Consider the following 18016-nt stretch of genomic DNA (forward strand, 5'->3'; position numbering starts at 1 on the left):
ATGCTGGGGCGAGCCCTGCACTGTCCCTCGAAATTCCCGCCTCAAGGCGCACTCCGCCCTAGGCTGGAACACTGAAGTCAAACCAGTGTCCCGCGGCAAGCGGTCTACATTAGTACACTCGACAGGTGGTAAGGCCTCTACTTCTTAAAATGCAGGCATAATGTACACTACAAAGATACAGATTTAAGGACAGAGCTTGACGAGTTCAGACGAACGTGGACTCCCCGACAGGACGCCGCATGCCTAGCCCAGGCGGCCCTGTCGCCATGAGCTCTGCCCATCCTGGACCCACGCACACAGAACCACCGAACGTGCATGCTCTTGTGTTTGGCGTCTTTCGCTTGGTATGTTATGTGTGGTTTCTGAAAAGATTTATTCGAAAGGCAGAGTGACAGCGTGGGCTTCCATCTGTGGGTTTACTGGTTGTAGGTGGGCGAGCCAGGAGCTCCACCTGGGCCTCCCACAGCAGGTGGCAGGGGCTCAAGAACTTGAAGCTCCATCTACTTCTTCCCAGCTGCTTTAGCAGAAATCTGCATCAGAAGCAGAGCATGAGAGATGCAGGCATCCCAGGAGGCAGCTTCACACGCTGAGCCACGACACTCACTCCCGCGTGGGCGCCATCACACAACTGCACGACCTGTTCATCCATCCTCCTGCTGTGAACCTGCGAGCAAATCCACAGTTCCATCTCCATGCCTCCTGGGATGCAGAGCTGAGCCACAGGGCAACGGCCTCAGCCTGTCCAGGGTCCTGGGACAAGGCACCATAAACACAGCAAATGGACTGGGGCAAGCGTTGACACAGTGGGCCAGGCTGTTGCTGCAGATGCCTGCATTCCGCACGAGTGTGCCTGGTTCCAGTACTGGCTACTCCATACTTCCAATCTACAGCTTCTGGCTGACGTGCCTGGGAAGGCAGATGACGGCCCAGGCACTGGGGTTCCTGCCACTGCCCTGGGGGACGGAGACAGTTCCAGGCTCCTGGTGGGAGCCTGGCCCAGCCCTGGCTGCTGCAGCCATCTGGGGAGCAAACCAGCAGACAGAAGATGGCTCTCTCTCTGCCTTTTTCTAAATACACAGAACAACTTCTTACAGCTGTTCTGGGTCAGTCCAGCAGGCCTGGTGTCGCTGAGGGCCTGTTTTTGGGTCGAGAGATGGCACCTTGCTGTGTGCTGGGGTCTCTCTCGGGCCTCTTTTATGTGGGCACTAAACCTATTCATTAGGACTCTGCCCCATGACCTCATCACCTCGCACGGGTCCCATACCCCATGATCGTCCCCTTGGAGTTAGGGTCCCAATGTGTGGATTCGGGGGAGGTTGTGGTGGGAGGGGACACAAACATTCAGTCCAAACCAAGGAGCTGCCTTACTGTTTCCCAAAGTGGCCAGCGCTTCTTCCGGTCCCCCCAGCAGCGTGTGAGAACCCCGAAGCTGCTGCACACTCACAGAATCTGATACCGTCAGTCCCAGTTCCCGCCGTTCTGCTGGGTGGGAAGCAGGACCTCCTTGTGATTTTTTTTTTAAGACTTTATTTGTTTGAGAGGCAGAGTTAGAGGGAGCGACAGGGGTCTTCCATCCGCTGTTCATTCCCCAGACTGCCGGCGCCGAGCCGAGCCGAAGCCAGGAGTTTCCTCCGGGACATCAGCCGCAGGGGAAGGCCGAGCCCACCGCGCCACAGAGCCGGCCCCTCTGTGATTTTAACCCGCACTTCTCCGCTCCTCGGATGGACCGACCCTTCCTCCAGGTGCCCCGTGGCCTCCCAGTGCCACTCAATGGCTTTTTGTTAAGCCAAGCACAAGTCTGTCTTTGGGGTCTTTTACTTAAGTAGTCTCCCAGCGTCGGCAAGCGCACGGAACTGCGCACCCGGGACCGAGAACCGCACGCCCACCACAGGCGAGGCCCGCAGAGTTGACGGGAAGCACCGCGTCCCCTGAGCGCAGACAGCCGCAAGCCACGAACGAACGGGGCCACAACCGCCGGCGGAGCGGCCTCGTCCGCGAGGCGGGAGCAGCTGCGGGGCACGGGGCCTGCGTGCGGCCCTCCGGGCAGCTTGCAGGGCAGACGGCACCTCCGTGCGGCCCGCGCTCGACCTCGGCCCCTGCCCCGCACCGCCCAGCCCCGCAGGCCTCCAGCGAGCCCTCCGGCCCGGCCTGTGGCCCCCGGGTCTCTGGAAATCGCTCGGCTCTCAGGACCTGGGCAGGCTCCCCGCACCGCCCGGCCGCCACGCTGCCCGCCACTTACCGGCCGCGGAGTTCCACGTCCGCGAGCCTGCGCCGCGCCCGAATCAGGACCCCTGCGGCCGGGCTGCCCGCACCAGTCCCTGACGGCGCGCTGGCCCGCCCCTCGTCGCCCGGGGTGGGGGCCGCAGCCGCGCCCCTCCGCTGGGCCCCTGGGGGAGGGGGCGGACGCCCGGCCCCGCAAGCGCCGGCCCCGCCCCGCGCCAGCCGCTCCCGCGCGCGGCGCCGCCAGGCAGTGGCGCGGACAGCCCGGCGCGCGCGGGCGACGCAGGACCCGGGCTCCTCGGCGGCGGCGGCGGCGGCGGCGGCGGCTACGGCGATGCTGTGGCCGCGGCTGGCGGCGACCGAGTGGGCGGCGCTGGCCTGGGAGCTGCTGGGCGCCTCGGTGCTGCTCCTCGCGGTGCGCTGGCTGGTGCGGCGGCTGGAGAAGCGGCCACGGGGCCTGGACCGCAGCGGGACCCCGGCCCCGCAGCCCTGTGCGGCTGCCGCGCCGGACCCAGGTGAGTCGGGCCGGCCGGGTGGGCCCCGCGCCCCTCGCCCGCCTCCCGGCGTCTGGGTGCCGTGCTGGGAGCTCTTGGACCCGGGCTCCGCGCCCCTCGCCGCCGCCTCCTCCGTACCTACCCCTGGCGCGGGAAGAGCGGTTGGACCCGCCGCGCCGGAAGCCGCCGGAAGCCGGGCGGGCTCGCCTTGGAGAGGCCCCTGCGGCCACTGCGCCGGAGCCGGTGCGGAGAGCCGGGAGCGGCGTCCGCGCAGCCCGCAGGGCGCGGCGCGTGTAGCTGGGGTGTCGGCGCCGACCCGGGAGTGCTGCGTGGAAGCGGGCGGCGGGAGTGAGGCGCTCTGAGCCAGGTCGCTGGTGGCCGGGAGCCGCGAGAGGCGCCAGGGCCTGGGCCGCAGGCTCGGTGCCCGCGCTCGCCGTGCACGTGGGGCTGTCGGGAGGCGGCTGCGTGACGCGTCCCCGGCTCTGCGAGGGCGCCGCAGCGCGCGGAAGGCGCGGGGAGCTCCGCGCGGGGGCAGGTGTCTAGGTGCGGGTGTGCGTTCAAAACGCGACTGCACCGAGAAACCCCTCCCCGTGCTCCTCCAGGGGGACAGGCGACAGCCCCTTCCGTGTTCGCTGAGGGAACAGCCCCCGCGGCTGGTGGGCGTCTTGCTGGGGTCGCGTGTGGCAGGCGCCAGGGCCGGTGCAGCTTTCCTCCTGCTGAGTTTTGCCTTTTCTTGTCCCCTTGGGAAAGCTTTTGGCAGCGCCTTTACACTTTTATTGATTGGAAAGGCAGAGAAGAGAGACATCTCATCTTCGCCCGCTGATTCGTTCCCTACACGCCTGTCATAGCTAGGGCTGCGCCAGGTCAAAGCCAGGCCTCCCACACGGTGCAGGGCCCTACCCAGCGTGCACAGTAGCAGGAAACTGGATTGGAAGCGGAGCTGGGACTTGAACCCAGGACTCCAGTATGGGATGCTGGCACCCCAAGCAGCAGCTGAACCCCTGCACTTCAATGCCTGCCCCAGGCAGCACCCTGAAGAAACAGCACATTTGCCTGTCGTCTGCATCGTCAACAGCAGACGCAGACACGCAGACGCAGCGTGCAACGCCGGAGGCTGGCACTGAAGCCTGCTTGTTGGCTGGTAGGGAAGGCCCGAGACACAGGAGGCTGTGGGGGTTTTCCAATGAGAATTTCACTTTGACTTTTCATTTTGGAATCGTAGGCTTATAACAGAGTGGAAGACTAGTGCAGAGAAAATAAACATCTGAGAAGGTCTCTGGTGTCCTTCTCTAAGGAAATACAGAATACAGCCACGATGAACTAGCACGCACACCTGTAGTAAAGGCTAAACTTTATTTATTTATTTATTTATTTATTTATTTTGGACAGGCAGAGTGGACAGTGAGAGAGAGAGACAGAGAGAAAGGTCTTCCTTTGCCATTGGTTCACCCTCCAGTGGCCGGCGCGCCGCGGCCGGCGCACCGCGCTGATCCGATGGCAGGAGCCAGGAGCCAGGTGCTTTTCCTGGTCTCCCATGGGGTGCAGAGCCCAAGCACCTGAGCCATCCTCCTCCACTGCACTCCCTGGCCACAGCAGAGGGCTGGCCTGGAAGAGGGGCAACCGGGACAGAATCCAGCGCCCCGACCGGGACTAGAACCTGGGGTGCCGGCGCCGCAGGTGGAGGATTAAGGGCTAAACTTTAAACGTAGCGTATTTCCAGTCGGCAGAGTGCGTGAGTGGTGCAGCCCCCCTAGAAATCAGTCTGGCCATTTCTCAGAGAAGTTAAACCTGCCCTGCACTCCTGAGCTTTGTTGTAGAGAAATGAACATTTTCTTCACACGAAATTTCATATGTGCATGTCGCTCTAGGGGTGAGTGGCTAAATAGACCCTGTTCCGACCACAAGTGCTACTCCTCAGGGTGGTTGGGTCTCAAGGGCCCAGTGCAGAGTGAGAAGGAGCAGTACTGTAGGTGTGTACTGGATTCTGTTTGTATAGCATTCTTACAGTGAAAAATTATAGACAACAAATTTGTGGTTGCCAGGGGCTGGGGCCCATGGAGGAGATTGGGTGTCACTGTGAAGGGGCAGTAGGAGAGAGGTCTTTGTGGTGATGGACATTTCTGTGGTGATGGTCACACACACTGTCACAGAACTGGGCACAGATACGCACACACTCACCCCGGTTAGAATGGCTCACATACAGAAATCAACTAACAACAAATGCTGGTGAGGATGTGGGGGAAAAGGCACACTAACCCACTGTTGGTGGGAATGCAAACTGGTCAAGCTGCAATGGAAGACGGTTTGGAGATTCCTCAGAAACCTGAATATAACCCCACCATACAACCCAGCCATCCCACTCCCCGGAATTTACCCAAGGGAAATTAAATTGGCAAATAAAAGAGCTGTCTGCACCTCAGTGTTTATTGCACTCAATTCACAATAGCTAAGACATGGAATCAACCTAAATGCCCATCAACATAAGACTGGATAAAGCAATTATGGGATATGTACACCATGGAATACTATACAGCACTAAAAAAGAAATCTAGTCATTTGCAACAAAATGGAGGAATCTGGAAAACGTCATGCTGAGTGAAATCAGCCAGTCCCAAAGGGACAAATATGTTCTCCCTGATCTGTGACAACTAACTGAGCACCTAAAAGGAAACCTGTAGAAGTGAAACTGGCGCTATGAGAAGCAATTTGCCCACAGCCCAGGAGGTTCAAGGTGTTGTGTCAGTGTCAGATTCTTAAAGATTTTTGTTTTTAAAAATTTATTTACTTGATAGGCATAGAGACAGGCAAAACAAAGAACTTCCAGTTCATTCCCCAAATGCCTGCAATGGCTGGACCAGGCCAAAGCCAGGAGCTAGGAGCCAGGAATTCACTCCAGTATTCCTCCTGTGTGGTAGGGACCCAGGTACATGAGCCGTCACCAGCTGTCTCCCAGAGGCATATCAACAGGAAGCCGGGTCAGAAGTGGAGACAGGACTGAGAGCCTCTGATACGGGAAGTGGGTGTCCCAAGTGGCGTCTTAACCTCGGAGCCGCAGGCTCATCCTGACACCTTTTCTTGACTCCCCAGTGAGGAGCTCGCTTTTGCTTCACCCTCAGTGTACACAAGGGAGAGCTCAGAATTCCCGAGCCAGACTGCTGTGCGGAATGCATTGCTGGACTGTGGCAGGTCTGGTTAGCTTTGGGGTACCTGCTCACCTGCTGTTTCCAGAACTACTTAGAGGAATATCCACATACACTGCCGTGTTACTCATATATACCAAGGTGCATGTTTTGGTTTGTATTGAGTTTATTTACTTGATTTTTTTTTTAAGATTTATTTATCTGAAAGGCAGAGTTAGACAGAGGAGAGGCAGAGAGAGAGAGAGAGGTCTTCCATCCTCTGGTTCACTCCCTAAATGGCCACAACAGCTGGAGATGGGCTGATCCAAAGCCAGGAGCCAGGAGCTTCTTTTCGTTCTCCCACGTGGGTGCAGGGGCCCAAGGACTTGGGCCATCTTCTGCTGCTTTCCCAGGCCATAGCAGAGAGCTGGATCAGAAGTGGAGCAGCTGGGACTCAAACTGGCTCCCATATGGGATGCTGGCACAGCAGGCACAGTGCTGGCCCTTTGATTTTTGAGTATATGAATTACCAACATGTTTCTGAAAGTCAGGACCCTAAAACACTTGCAGTCAAAAGTGCTGTTCCGGGGCCAGCACTGCAGCGCTCTAGGTTAATTCTCCGTCTGCGATGCTGGTATCCCATATGGGTGCCGGATTCTGTCCCGGTTGCTCCTCTTCCAGTCCAGCTCTCTGCTGTGGCCTGGGAAGGCAGTGGAGGATGGCCCAAGTGCTTGGGCTCCTGCACCCGCACGGGAGACCAGGAAGAAGCACCTGGCTCCTGGCTTCGGATCGGCACAGTGCCGGCCATTGAGGCCATTTGGGGAGTGGACCAATGGAGGGAAGACCTTTCTCTCTGTCTCTCTCACTGTATGACTCTACCTGTCAAATAAATAAATGAAAATCTTAAAAATAAAAAAAAAGGTGCTGTTCCCCACACCTTTCTACTCCCAGTGTTCCCCAGACTGTTCTGCTTTGTCCTTGGCTTCCTTGTGTGCATGAAAGCAGGCTCTTCTCTTAATGATTACAAATACTGGAAACAGTGTACTTTTCAAAAGTTTCAACTTGACTTTCTAGCATATTAAATACTTATTCTCAGAGATTACTAAACCTGTGTTCCTGCGTAGCTTAATAGCTGTAGTAGAGATTTACAAATAATTTGTCATGTCAGACACAGTGATACAGATTTGAATGTGTTTATTTTGACTGATTTCTCATTACAACCTTAGAAGTAGAGTTATTATCGTGTGCACTTTATAGATGAGGAAAGAGAGTCTTAGCATTTACACGGTTTGATTCTGTTGTAACGGGGATTCCATGTATTTGTTCTGTTAGGGATCCCTCTCAAAGCCAAGTTAAAGGGCTGGCCTTGGTGTAAGGATGCCTGCTGCCCGGGAATGCTTGCTGGCGGGTCTGCTCCTGCTCACCTTGCCTGCAGCTGTGGGCGCCCTCTGCCTGCTCTGCCCCAGAGTCCTTAGAGCCTTCGTACCACTTCCCTACACCTGGCCAGAATTGGGCTTAGTGCTCACCCGGTCAGAATCTGGGGTCGTTAGGCCTCCCTTCCAGTCCTTGGCAGCTTTATAGGGGACTGTGTAATACGTTCATTGTTTCAAAGATCAGTATCCCAGTTCAGATAATGAAGAGTCATTTTTAAAATCTTTGTGGAGTTGGCATTGTGTTACTCTGAAGTAACATATTTGATCTTCTCATTTCCTCCTATACAACTCCTAAATCCTTGAATCTTCAAGGCCGTGTCTTTTTCTGTATGCTAATGAGCTGACTGATGGCCTGCAGCCCCTGGGTAGCATCAGGATGGGTTCTGGGCTGGTCACAGTAAGGCCAGAGGGCTGGGACTCTCAGTGCCACCTCCCTGTAACCAGGGAGGGGAGAGGAGGGACTGCCAGTTGAGTCCATCACCAATGGCCACAGCTGGTTGGCCATGCCTGTACAATGAGAGTTTCTGATCTGCTCTGAGGAAGTTCCTGGAGATGGCCCTGGAGAGCCCAGGGAAGCTCCGTGCCCTGCCCTGTGTGCCTCCACCACTGGACTCTTCATCTGTATCTTTCATGATATCCTTTATAATAATAAATGGGTAAGCTGATAAGCTGCTCAGGAAAATTAATCAAATGCAAATGATATGCACAGCCTTGTATGTTGGCATCTTCTGGGGGAGCATCTTGTTGGACTGAGCCTCCAGGGAGACAGTGCCGGCTGCAGAACTGACTGCTTGCTTTGTGTGTGGAAAAGACCCATATCGGTGATCACAGCAGCCTTCCTGTGACTGGTGCTGACAGAGCAGGAAAAATGCTTCAATGTTCTTTCCTCCTGTATCCATGAGGGATTATAAAACATGCTTTTAAATTAAAAAAAAAATACACAGAACTAGATGGGTGCCCCTCCCATGCACCTGGCACCAACAAAATTTTTTTTTGTTTTAATTTTTTTTAAGATGGCTTTATTTATTTGAAAGAGTTAGAGATAGAGGTCTTCCATCCTATGGTTCACTCCCAAATGACTGCAATGGCCAGGGCTGGTCCAGGCCGATCAAGGAGCCTGGAACTCCATCCAGGTGTCCGCGGGTTGCAGAGGCCCAAGCACTCGCACCATCTTCCACTGCCTTCCCCAGTACATTAACAGGGAGCTGGGTGCCATGTGGAGCAGCTGGGACTCAAAACCGTGCTCATATGGGATACCGGCCTCACAGACCCCGACTTAACCTACTCTGCGGTAATGCCAGCCCCATAGCAGGTGATAATGTTGTAGATGCCCCGTGTCCTCTGTCTTGTGTCCTGCTGAAATTCAAAGCTAGCCCTACATGTCCCGTTCCGTCATCATTATCGGTGAACACTTCTTAAACTCCTCTACTGTGGGGCCAGCGCTGTAGCATAGCAGTTAAAACTGCCAGCATCCCACATGGAATCCCAGCTGCCCCACTTCCAATCCAGCTCTCTGCTATGGCCTGGGAAAGCAGTGGAAGATGGCCCAAGTGCTTGGGCCCCTGCACACACATGGGAGACCTGGAAGAAGCTCCTGGCTTCAGCCTGATCCAGTCCCAGCTGTTGTGTCCTGTTGTGGAGTGAACCAACAGATGGAAGATCTCCCTCTCTCTAACTCTGACTTTCAAATAAATAAATCTTTAAAAAGAAAATAAATAGCCAGTGCTGAAATCCCATATGGATGCTGGTTTACGTGCCAGCTGCTCCACTTCCAATCCAGCTCCCTGCTAATGGCCTGGGAAAAGCAGCAGAAGATGGCCTGGGTGCTTGGGCCCCTGCTACCCACACGGGATACATGGGTGAAACTCCTGGCTTCAGCCCAGCCCAGCCATTGCAGCCATCTGGGGAGTGAACCAGCAGATAGAAGATCCCTCCCCTCCCCCTCTCTCCCTATCTCCCTGTCTCTCTCCCTCTCTCTCTGTAATTCTGACTCTCAAATAAATAAATAAATAAGCCTAAACAACAACAAACAAAAAACGGCAACAACCCTCATTCCATGGGCTCTGTGTATGTGCTAGGTGCTTGTGAGTGGCTCTGCTGTTGAATCTGGAAAAGAATTTCCCTCCTTTTGGCCGGCGCCGTGGCTCACTAGGCTAATCCTCCGCCTTGCGGCGCCGGCACACCGGGTTCTAGTCCCAGGCGGGGCTCCGGATTCTGTCCCGGTTGCTCCTCTTCCAGGCCAGCCCTCTGCTGTGGCCAGGGAGTGCAGTGGAGGATGGCCCAGGTGCTTGGGCCCTGCACCCCATGGGAGACCAGGAGAACACCTGGCTCCTGCCTTCGGATCAGCGCGGTGCGCCGGCCGCGGCGGCCATTGGAGGGTGAACCAACAGCAAAGGAAGACCTTTCTCTCTGTTTCTCTCTCTCACTGTCCACTCTGCCTGTCAAAAAAAAAAAAAAAAAAAAAGAATTTCCCTCCTTTTGTTCTTCTGACTCCTTCTTTCCCAGCATCTAGACTAGGAAAAGTGGGTGTTACCACAGGCCTGTGTTACAGTCCTTCCAGCCTCATCTCGGGTGTCTGATTGTCCTGTCGTTAGGGCCTCCCTGTTGCTGCAGCAGTAGTCTGTGCCCGCCTGTTCTACCTTCTCCCTAGTCCAGCTGGCCACACAAGCCTGTAGAGCAGGAGTAGGGGATGGCCGTAGAAGTCCGTGGAATCATTGGCCTAGCCAAGGCAACCACAGGTAGGACTTGAAATGCAGTGAATTTATGGCAGGCTAGTTTTTAAGTTGAAAACTGTGTGTGGCCTTGAATGATGCCACACTGTAAATATACTCAAATGGGCCCTGCTGCATAGTGAATGGCATACGCTTAACCTGTGCACTGATTAAAGGTGCAGCTGTGGTTCAGATCCACTTGATGTCTCTGTCACTTGGACAGACCACTTGGCCTGTCTGTGCTTCAGGATGTTCATCTGTAAGGTGGGGGCGCGGCGCCCTGCCCACAGGGCTATTGAGACAGTAAGCGCTTGGAGCTGCTCAGCATCATAGAGCAGGGTGTGCCAGGGTGTGTGCAGCCTCTCTGTGTAAATCTTTGCCTAGTTGCCCGTCTCTTTGTGGGGAAGAGTGCAAGTGTGTCTGGTTTCTAGAGTTAAGACTTCACAGATGCTGTCAGATGCCTCCCGTGGGACTTGTCCCAGATGACACGGCAGTCAGCCTCGGGTAAGTGTACCTGTAGAGCTGTGTGCTGAGAACGTAGTGTGGTGGTGACACGGACGGAAAAGGCTGTCAGGTTCTCCAGAGCAACCGGAAGCTGCTTTTCATAATTTTGTGCAGATTTTAGATGTGAAGACTTGGAAACCACGAGAAGTGCCAGTAGACTGATTTTTGTTCCTTTCACCCTAGGTGAAACGACAATGGATGTGGTGTTGGCTCGATTGAAACTCCTGAACTCAGATGCCCTTAGAGAGGAAATTGTCAAAGCCGGATTGAAATGTGGACCCATCACATCAACCACAAGGTTCATTTTTGAGAAAAAACTGGCTCAAGCCTTACTCGGGCAAGGAACATCGCTCTCTTCCTTTCTTCCCAGCCACGAGGAGGCAGGTGCCACGGCCGTCAGCCAAGACACGCAGAGAACTCTGAAGTCTGCCGAAGAGAGCCTGCGTGAGCAAGCCAGTGTTCCTGAAGACAGAGAGTTTGGTTATGGCGTGGGCTTGAACCCTCCCCAGGAGGACGCTGTGACATCCGCGAGCTGCTCGGTGCCCTTCTGTGCTGCAGCCCACATCAACACCCACAGAGCTGGTGTGCCAGCCACTAAGGAGCCACCTCTGTACTATGGGGTCTGCCCTGTGTACGAGGACCTCCCAGTGAGAAACGGTACTATGGCGTGGTCAGTGTTTCCTCACATGGGTGGTACATGTACTGCAGAGGGAAAAGGTTTGGAAAATCAAAAACTATAGGTGAAAAAAAAGAAAAAATAATTTTTTAACATGTTAGCTATTTTCATCAGCCCGCAACAACCTGGGCTGACCCAAAGCCAGGAGCCTGGAATTCCACCCAGGTCTCTTATGTGGATGGCAGGGACCCAAGTGCTTGGGTCATCGTCCAGTACCTTCCCAGGTACATTAGCAGGGCACTGGATCCAAGTCAGAGCAGCTGGGACTGGAACTGGGTCCCTTGTATGGGATGTGGCCATCCCAAGCAGTGGCTTAACCCACTGTGCCATGACTCCTGTCTCTCTTACTTTCTTTGCTACTGTTTCCATAGTATGTATGTATGTATGTATGTATTTATATGACAGGTAGAGTTAGATAGTGAGAGAGAGAGAGACAGAGAGAAAGGTCCTCCCTCTGTTGGTTCACTCCCCAAATGGCCACCACAGCCAGTGCTGCGCCAATCTGAAGCCAGGAGCCAGGTGCTTCTCCTGGTCTCCCATGCGGGTGCAGAGGCTCAAGCACCTGGGCCATCCTCCACTGCACTCCCGGGCCACAGCAGAGAGCTGGCCTGGAAGAGGGGCAGCCGGGACTAGAGCCTGGTGCCCATATGGGATGCCAGCGCCGCAGGCAGAGGATTAACCAAGTGAGCCATGGCGCCATCCCCTCCATAGTTTTTTAGAATTTGTTTTTAAAATTATTTTTATTTAGATCTTTCATCTGTGTGGAGTGTATTTTTTAGTATGGTATAGTATCTTAGTTTATAAAACTGTATATAATATACAGATAATGCTGCTTGCACACATACCCCCACATGCCATCAAGCATGTGAGCATAGTTGTGTTCTTTTGCTTAATGATCAAACACTGGACGGTGTACATAGGAGTGGATCTGGTGGCTGGGGCAGACATTTCAGTGAGGGAAGGGCTTGCTGCTCTCGGTCCTCTCTAATTTTCATTTGTTAATTTTCCCACCAGAACGGATCCATGTTTATGAAGATAAAAAGGAAGCATTGCAAGCCGTCAAAATGATCAAGGGGTCCCGATTCAAAGCTTTTTCAACCAGAGAAGATGCTGAGAAGTTTGCTAGAGGAATTTGTGATTATTTCCCTTCCCCAAGCAAATCTTCATTACCACTTTCTCCTGTGAAAGCACCATTCCTTAGCAACGGCGGGTTAAAAGGTAAGGCAGACGGTTGGCAGCTTGACTTAGTGTCAGATTTATTGTGCTCCCTCCTGGTATATGTTTGCTGGTTTCCTCCTCCTGTGAGGAAAGTGCCAGGCAGAGGGACAGCCAGGGGAGAACAGGAAGGAGTTGTTGCCTGGTCTGGGAGTTTCAGGACGTGAGGGCAGAGGCCTGGGGGCTACAGCTGGGGAGCTGGCCCATAGCATCTGGACTGGGGAGCTGGCCCATAGCAGCTGGACTGATGAGCTGGCCCATAGCAGCTGGACTGGGGAGCTGGCCCATAGCATCTGGACTGGGGAGCTGGCCCATAGCAGCTGGATTGGGGAGCTGGCCCATAGCATCTGGACTGGTGAGCTGGCCCATAGCATCTGGACTGATGAGCTGGCCCATAGCAGCTGGACTGGTGAGCTGGCCCATAGCAGCTGGACTGGGGAGCTGGCCCATAGCATCTGGACTGGTGAGCTGGCCCATAGCAGCTGGACTGGGGAGCTGGCCCATAGCATCTGGACTGGGGAGCTGGTCCATAGCAGCTGGACTGGGGAGCTGGCCCATAGCATCTGGACTGATGAGCTGGCCCATAGCAGCTGGACTGGGGAACTGGCCCATAGCATCTAGACTGGGGAGCTGGCCCATAGCATCTGGACTGGGGAGCTGGCCCATAGCAGCTGGACTGGGGAGCTGGCCCATAGCATCTGGACTGATGAGCTGGTCCATAGCAGCTGGACTGATGAGCTGGTCCATAGCAGCTGGACTGGTGAGCTGGCCCATAGCATCTGGACTGGTGAGCTGGCCCATAGCAGCTGGACTGGGGAGCTGGCCCATAGCAGCTGGACTGGTGAGAAGCAGTAAGGGAGTGCAGTTGCTCCTCTCTCATCATCAGGCCCCCTTCCTCATTGGAGGCTACAGCTGCTTCTGAAACAGGCATCTGCAAAGCCAGGCGGCATGTGAGAACCAGAAATCTGACCGAAGCTCTGTCTGACTCAGAGCCAGAGTCTTGTTTGGACCCTCCGCCGCCTCTGCTTCCTTCCCCAGCTCACAGCTGTCTGCTGCCCAGGCTGTTGGAGGTTCCAGAGGGACAGTGCCTTCTCTTGCACGTCTGACCCCCCTGCCCTAATCCCTAATCCAGCTGTGTGCGGGTGCTTCCTGGACACAAACTGGATTGAGTCCAATAGTTTCTTAGTTTGTGGAAATCCCCCTAGAGGAAAACACTTTTAGACCTTCTCGGGTGTTTTGATGAAAGCAATGGGAGTAGGGGTGGCGTTGTGGTGCGACAGGTGGAGCTGCTTACAACATCGGCATCCCACATCAGAGTACTAGTTTGAGCCCTTGCTGCTGGTAGGGCTTGGGAAGGCAGTAGGGGCCTTGGACCCTTGCTGCCGGTGTAGGAAATCAGGATGGCGTTCCAGGCTCCTGATTTCAGCCTGCCCAGCCCTGGCCATTGGAACTGTTTGTGGAATAAGCCAGCAGATGGAAGATCTCTCTTTCTTTTTGTCACTCAACCTTTCAAATAAATAAATCTCCAAACAACAACAGCAAAACAGTGGGAATCATGTGTGCGGCACTGCTGGAGTAGTGTTATCCATTCTGGAGTGCTGTGCACATTAAAGCTTCCCTGTGGAGGTCAGCACTGTGGCGTAGTGGGTAAAGCTGCCGCCTGCAGTGCCAACGTCCCATATGGGTGCCAGTTCAAGTCCTGGCTGCTCCACTTCTGATCCAGCTCTCTGCTGTGGCCTGGGAAAGCAGCAGAAGATGACCCAAGTCCTTGGGCCCCTGCACCCATGTGGGAGACTGAAAAGAAGCTCCTGGCTCCTGGCTTTGGGTCAGCCCATCTCCAGCCATTGTGGCCATTTGGGGAGTGAACCAAAGGATGGAAGACCTCTCTCTCACTCTCTTGCTCTCTCATTCTCTTTGCAACTCTGCCTTTCAAATAAATAAATCTGGGGTGGGGGAAGCTCCCTTGTGACTGATGATACTGTCATGGTTGCAGCTGCCAGTGCCCCTCTTCTACCCACTGGACTCTGACGTAGCTTTCCAAGTTCACCCAGTTACCCTTCATTCACAGTTGTCCCGGCTGGATCCCGTCTGGCCTGGCTACTCTGTCCTGGTGCCTGCAGCAGTGCCGGGGGGGACACTGGCATCTGCAGCTGCCCTGCACCACTGCAGCTGTTCCTCCCGGCTGGCTCATGGTCTGTGTAGGAGGCTTCTCACCCCTCAGAGTAGCACCTGTGAGATGATGGGAGATGTTGATGAAATTACTTACATGCTCTGAAATTGTGTCTCTTCTTGACAGGTGGTTTGTGTTCACCTGAGTCAGACATAGTGAACAAAGAGCGGGCAAACAGTTATAAAAACCCCCGCACCCAGGACCTCACTGCCAAGCTCCGAAAGGCTGTGGAGAAGGGAGAAGAAGACACCTTTTCTGATCTCATCTGGAGTAACCCTCGGTATCTGATTGGCTCAGGGGACAACCCTACCATCGTCCAGGTAAGCTCGCTTTCAGTGTTGTTCCTGCTGCGTGGTGGTGAGCACAGATGACGCTGAAAACGCGTTTTCTTCCAGGAAGGCTGCAGGTACAACGTCATGCATGTTGCTGCCAAGGAGAACCAGGCTGCGATCTGCCAGCTGACTCTGGAGACCCTAGAAAACCCCGAGTTTATGCGACTCATGTACCCAGATGACGACCTGGGCATGCTGCAGAAGCGCATCTGCTACATCGTTGATCTCTATCTGAACACTCCTGACAAGATGGTGCGTGCTCATTCTGTCTCTTTCGTTTTTGTTGTTGTTGTTTTTTATTAGACAGGTAGAGTTAGAGACAGTAAGAGAGAGACAGAGAGAAAGGTCTTCCTTCCGTTGGTTCACTCCCCAAATGGCTGCTACGGCTGGCACTGTGCTGATCCGAAGCCAGGAGCTGGGTGCTTCCTCCTCTCCCATGCGGGTGCAGGGGCCTAAACACTTGGGCCATCCTCCACTGCCCTCCCAGACCACAGCAGAGAGCTGGACTGGTAGAGGAGCAACCGGGACTAGTACCCAGCACTCCAACCAGGACTAGAACCCGGGGTGCCGGCACTGCAGGCAGAGGATTAGCCAAGTGAGCCACAGCGCTGGCTTCTTTCATTTTCAGTAGAAAACATAGCCAGTTTTGTAGTTAAAGATCTGTGCTCCTCGTGTATTGAGTATTTCTTATATTTCTGGCCTCTGTATCAGTATGCAAAACATGTCCATTGAACTTAGAGCTTAGAAAATGTTGGGAAGATGAGACACTCAAACGAGTGGGCCCCACCAGGCAGGTGCACATTGGCCTCGCTGGCTGCTCCCAGCCTGATGGTATGGACAGCAGGAGCTGCTCATGGCGCCTTTCTCTTGGGCTTTGTCAAGAGAGGCATGAGCTGGGCTTTGACCAGAGGATGAACAATGGCAAAAAATGTAGAAAAGAAAGTAAAACAAATTTTGAGATCGTCTAGTATTTTATATGTGTCTTTTATGTATTTTTTTTCATCGATCATTACATTGGGAATATTTCCTATGGGACCAATTTCAAAGGCTTGTTTTTTAACGGTCACCTAAAGCTTCAGTAAGAATTCATGGAACAGAGCGATTTGTGTGTTTTATGTGGGAAAATGCAGTGATAGCCTGGATCCAAGAACCCATAAGCTCCACAAACTCATGCATGGGGAAACTGCAGTGGGAGTGAAGGAGGCCTCCTACACTGGGGCATTGTTTGTTGTTTGAGGGTGCAGTGACATGATACACTGAACTGTAGAATTGAAAAGCAGGAGTTACCTCAACAAGACAGAAAAAAGGAAGTGTGGAGAAAGTTGGCTGTGCTGGCAAAGTCACAAATAGATAAAAGGACTACAGTAACTGGGGATGCTGAGAGGTCAGTAGCCGTGTTGGCTGTGCTGTCACAGCCTTCAGCATCCTGCCTTGGGGCTTTTGCCACACACCAAGCAAGCAGTCAGTTCTGCAGCAGACCCTGTCTCCCTGGAGGATCCAGGCCCCAGGCTGAAGACTCAGTCCCAGAAGGTGCTCCCCCTGTGAATGCCAACTGCAGTTGTGCTCTGACCGACAACTACAAATCAGGTATCAATCCCCTTGGGTTTGATTAATTTATTTGACCAGTTTACTTGCCTATCAAAGGATATTATGGGCAGATGATCTGATGCAGTGTGTTAAGCTGCCCTTGCTTGTGATACTGGTTCAAGTCTCAGGGGCTCTGCTTCTTTTTTAAAATATTTATTTATTTATTTGAAAGAATTACACAGAGAGAGGAGAGAGGTGGAGAGGGAGAAAGGGAGGGAGGGGTCTTCTATCCGCTGGTTCACTCCCCAATTGGCTGCAATTGCCAGAACTGTGCTGATCCAAAGCCAGGAGCCAGGAGCTTTTTCCGGGTCTCCCATGCAGGTACAGGGGCCCAAGGACTTGGGCCATCTTCTACTGCTTTCCCAGGCCGTAGCAGAGAGCTGGATCAGAAATGGAGTAGCCGGGACTCGAACTGGCGCCCATATGGGATGCTGGCACTGTAGTCAGCAGCCTTATGTGCTATGCCACATCACAGGCCCCTGCTCTGCTTCTGATCCAGCCTCCTGCTAGGAAGGCAGCAGATGGTGGCCCAAGTATTTGGGTCACTGCCACCCGTGTAGGAGACCCAGCTGAAGTTCCTGGCTCCTGGCTTCAGCCTGGCCCAGCCCCTACTGTTTGTATATTTGGGGAGTGAACCAGTGGATGAAAGATAGCTCTCTCTCCCCCCACTCACCCTCTCTGTTTCCCTACCTTTCAAATAAATAAATAATTAAATAAATCTTAAGGGAAAAAAAAACCTCAGCTGTTACAGAGGATACAGATGAAGAGTCCAGTGGTGGAGGCACACAGGGCAGGGCACGGAGCTTCCCTGGGCTCTCCAGGGCCATCTCCAGGAACTTCCTCAGAGCAGATCAGAAACTCATTGTACAGGCATGGCCAACCAGCTATGGCCATTGGTGATGGACTCAACTGGCAGTCCCTCCTCTCCCCTCCCTGGATACAGGGAGGTGGCACTGAGAGTCCCAGCCCTCTGGCCTTACTGTGACCAGCCCAGAACCCATCCTGATGCTACCCAGGGGCTGCAGGCCATCAGTCAGCTCATTAGCATACAGAAAAAGACACTTGAAGATTTTTTTCTTCTGTTTTCCCTAAACAACACAACATAGCAACTGCTTATGTAGTACATAGATTGTATTAGCTATTCTTGGTGATCTGTAGAGATGCAGGATGACAGAGGGCATAAGCGTTGTAGCACAGAACATTCACTGGAGTGCCTGGAAGAGTTCTACATCTGCTTCTGACCCAGCTCCCTGCTGATGCATGCTGGGAGTCAGCAGTGATGTCCCAAGTACGTGGTTCCCTGCCACCCAGGATGTGAGAGACCAGGGTGGAGTCTGGCTCCTGCCTTTGGTCTAGCCCAGCTTTGACTGTTGGGGCCATTTGGGGAGTAAACCAGTGGATAAAAGATCTTTCTCGGCCGGCGCCGCGGCTCACTAGGCTAATCCTCCACCTTGCGGCGCCGGCACACCGGGTTCTAGTCCCGGTCGGGGCGCTGGATTCTGTCCCGGTTGCCCCTCTTCCAGGCCAGCCCTCTGCTGTGGCCAGGGAGTGCAGT

General features: G+C 54.1%; 1 protein-coding gene and 1 long non-coding RNA gene across 4 annotated transcripts in view; one reads left to right on the top strand and one right to left on the bottom strand.

Moving 5' to 3' along the window:
- Positions 1 to 354: 354 nt before the first annotated feature.
- LOC138847360 (uncharacterized) lies at positions 355 to 2349 on the bottom strand. Its single transcript, XR_016227489.1, has 2 exons — positions 2240 to 2349; positions 355 to 664 (listed from the first exon to the last, which is right to left on the bottom strand). It is a non-coding gene; the product is annotated as an uncharacterized LOC138847360 (long non-coding RNA).
- Positions 2350 to 2490: 141 nt separating this feature from the next.
- Positions 2491 to 18016, top strand: part of ANKLE2 (ankyrin repeat and LEM domain containing 2) — a 35152-nt gene continuing 19626 nt past the window's right edge. Inside the window, exons 1-5 of one of the 3 annotated variants that reach the window (XM_089323551.1) lie at positions 2491 to 2735; positions 10665 to 11138; positions 12172 to 12375; positions 14669 to 14862; positions 14938 to 15126. In XM_089323551.1, the coding sequence (XP_089179677.1) occupies positions 2555 to 2735; positions 10665 to 11138; positions 12172 to 12375; positions 14669 to 14862; positions 14938 to 15126 (1242 nt within the window). In that variant the 5' untranslated portion in view covers positions 2491 to 2554. The remainder of the gene's footprint in view (positions 2736 to 10664; positions 11139 to 12171; positions 12376 to 14668; positions 14863 to 14937; positions 15127 to 18016) is intronic. The other 2 variants (XR_016227488.1, XM_051836860.3) reach the window with 2 other exon arrangements.

Source organism: Oryctolagus cuniculus, chromosome 21, assembly GCF_051225735.1.
Source record: "Oryctolagus cuniculus isolate XC-2025 breed Fujian yellow rabbit chromosome 21, ASM5122573v1, whole genome shotgun sequence".
Classification (NCBI taxonomy): Eukaryota; Metazoa; Chordata; class Mammalia; order Lagomorpha; family Leporidae; genus Oryctolagus; species Oryctolagus cuniculus.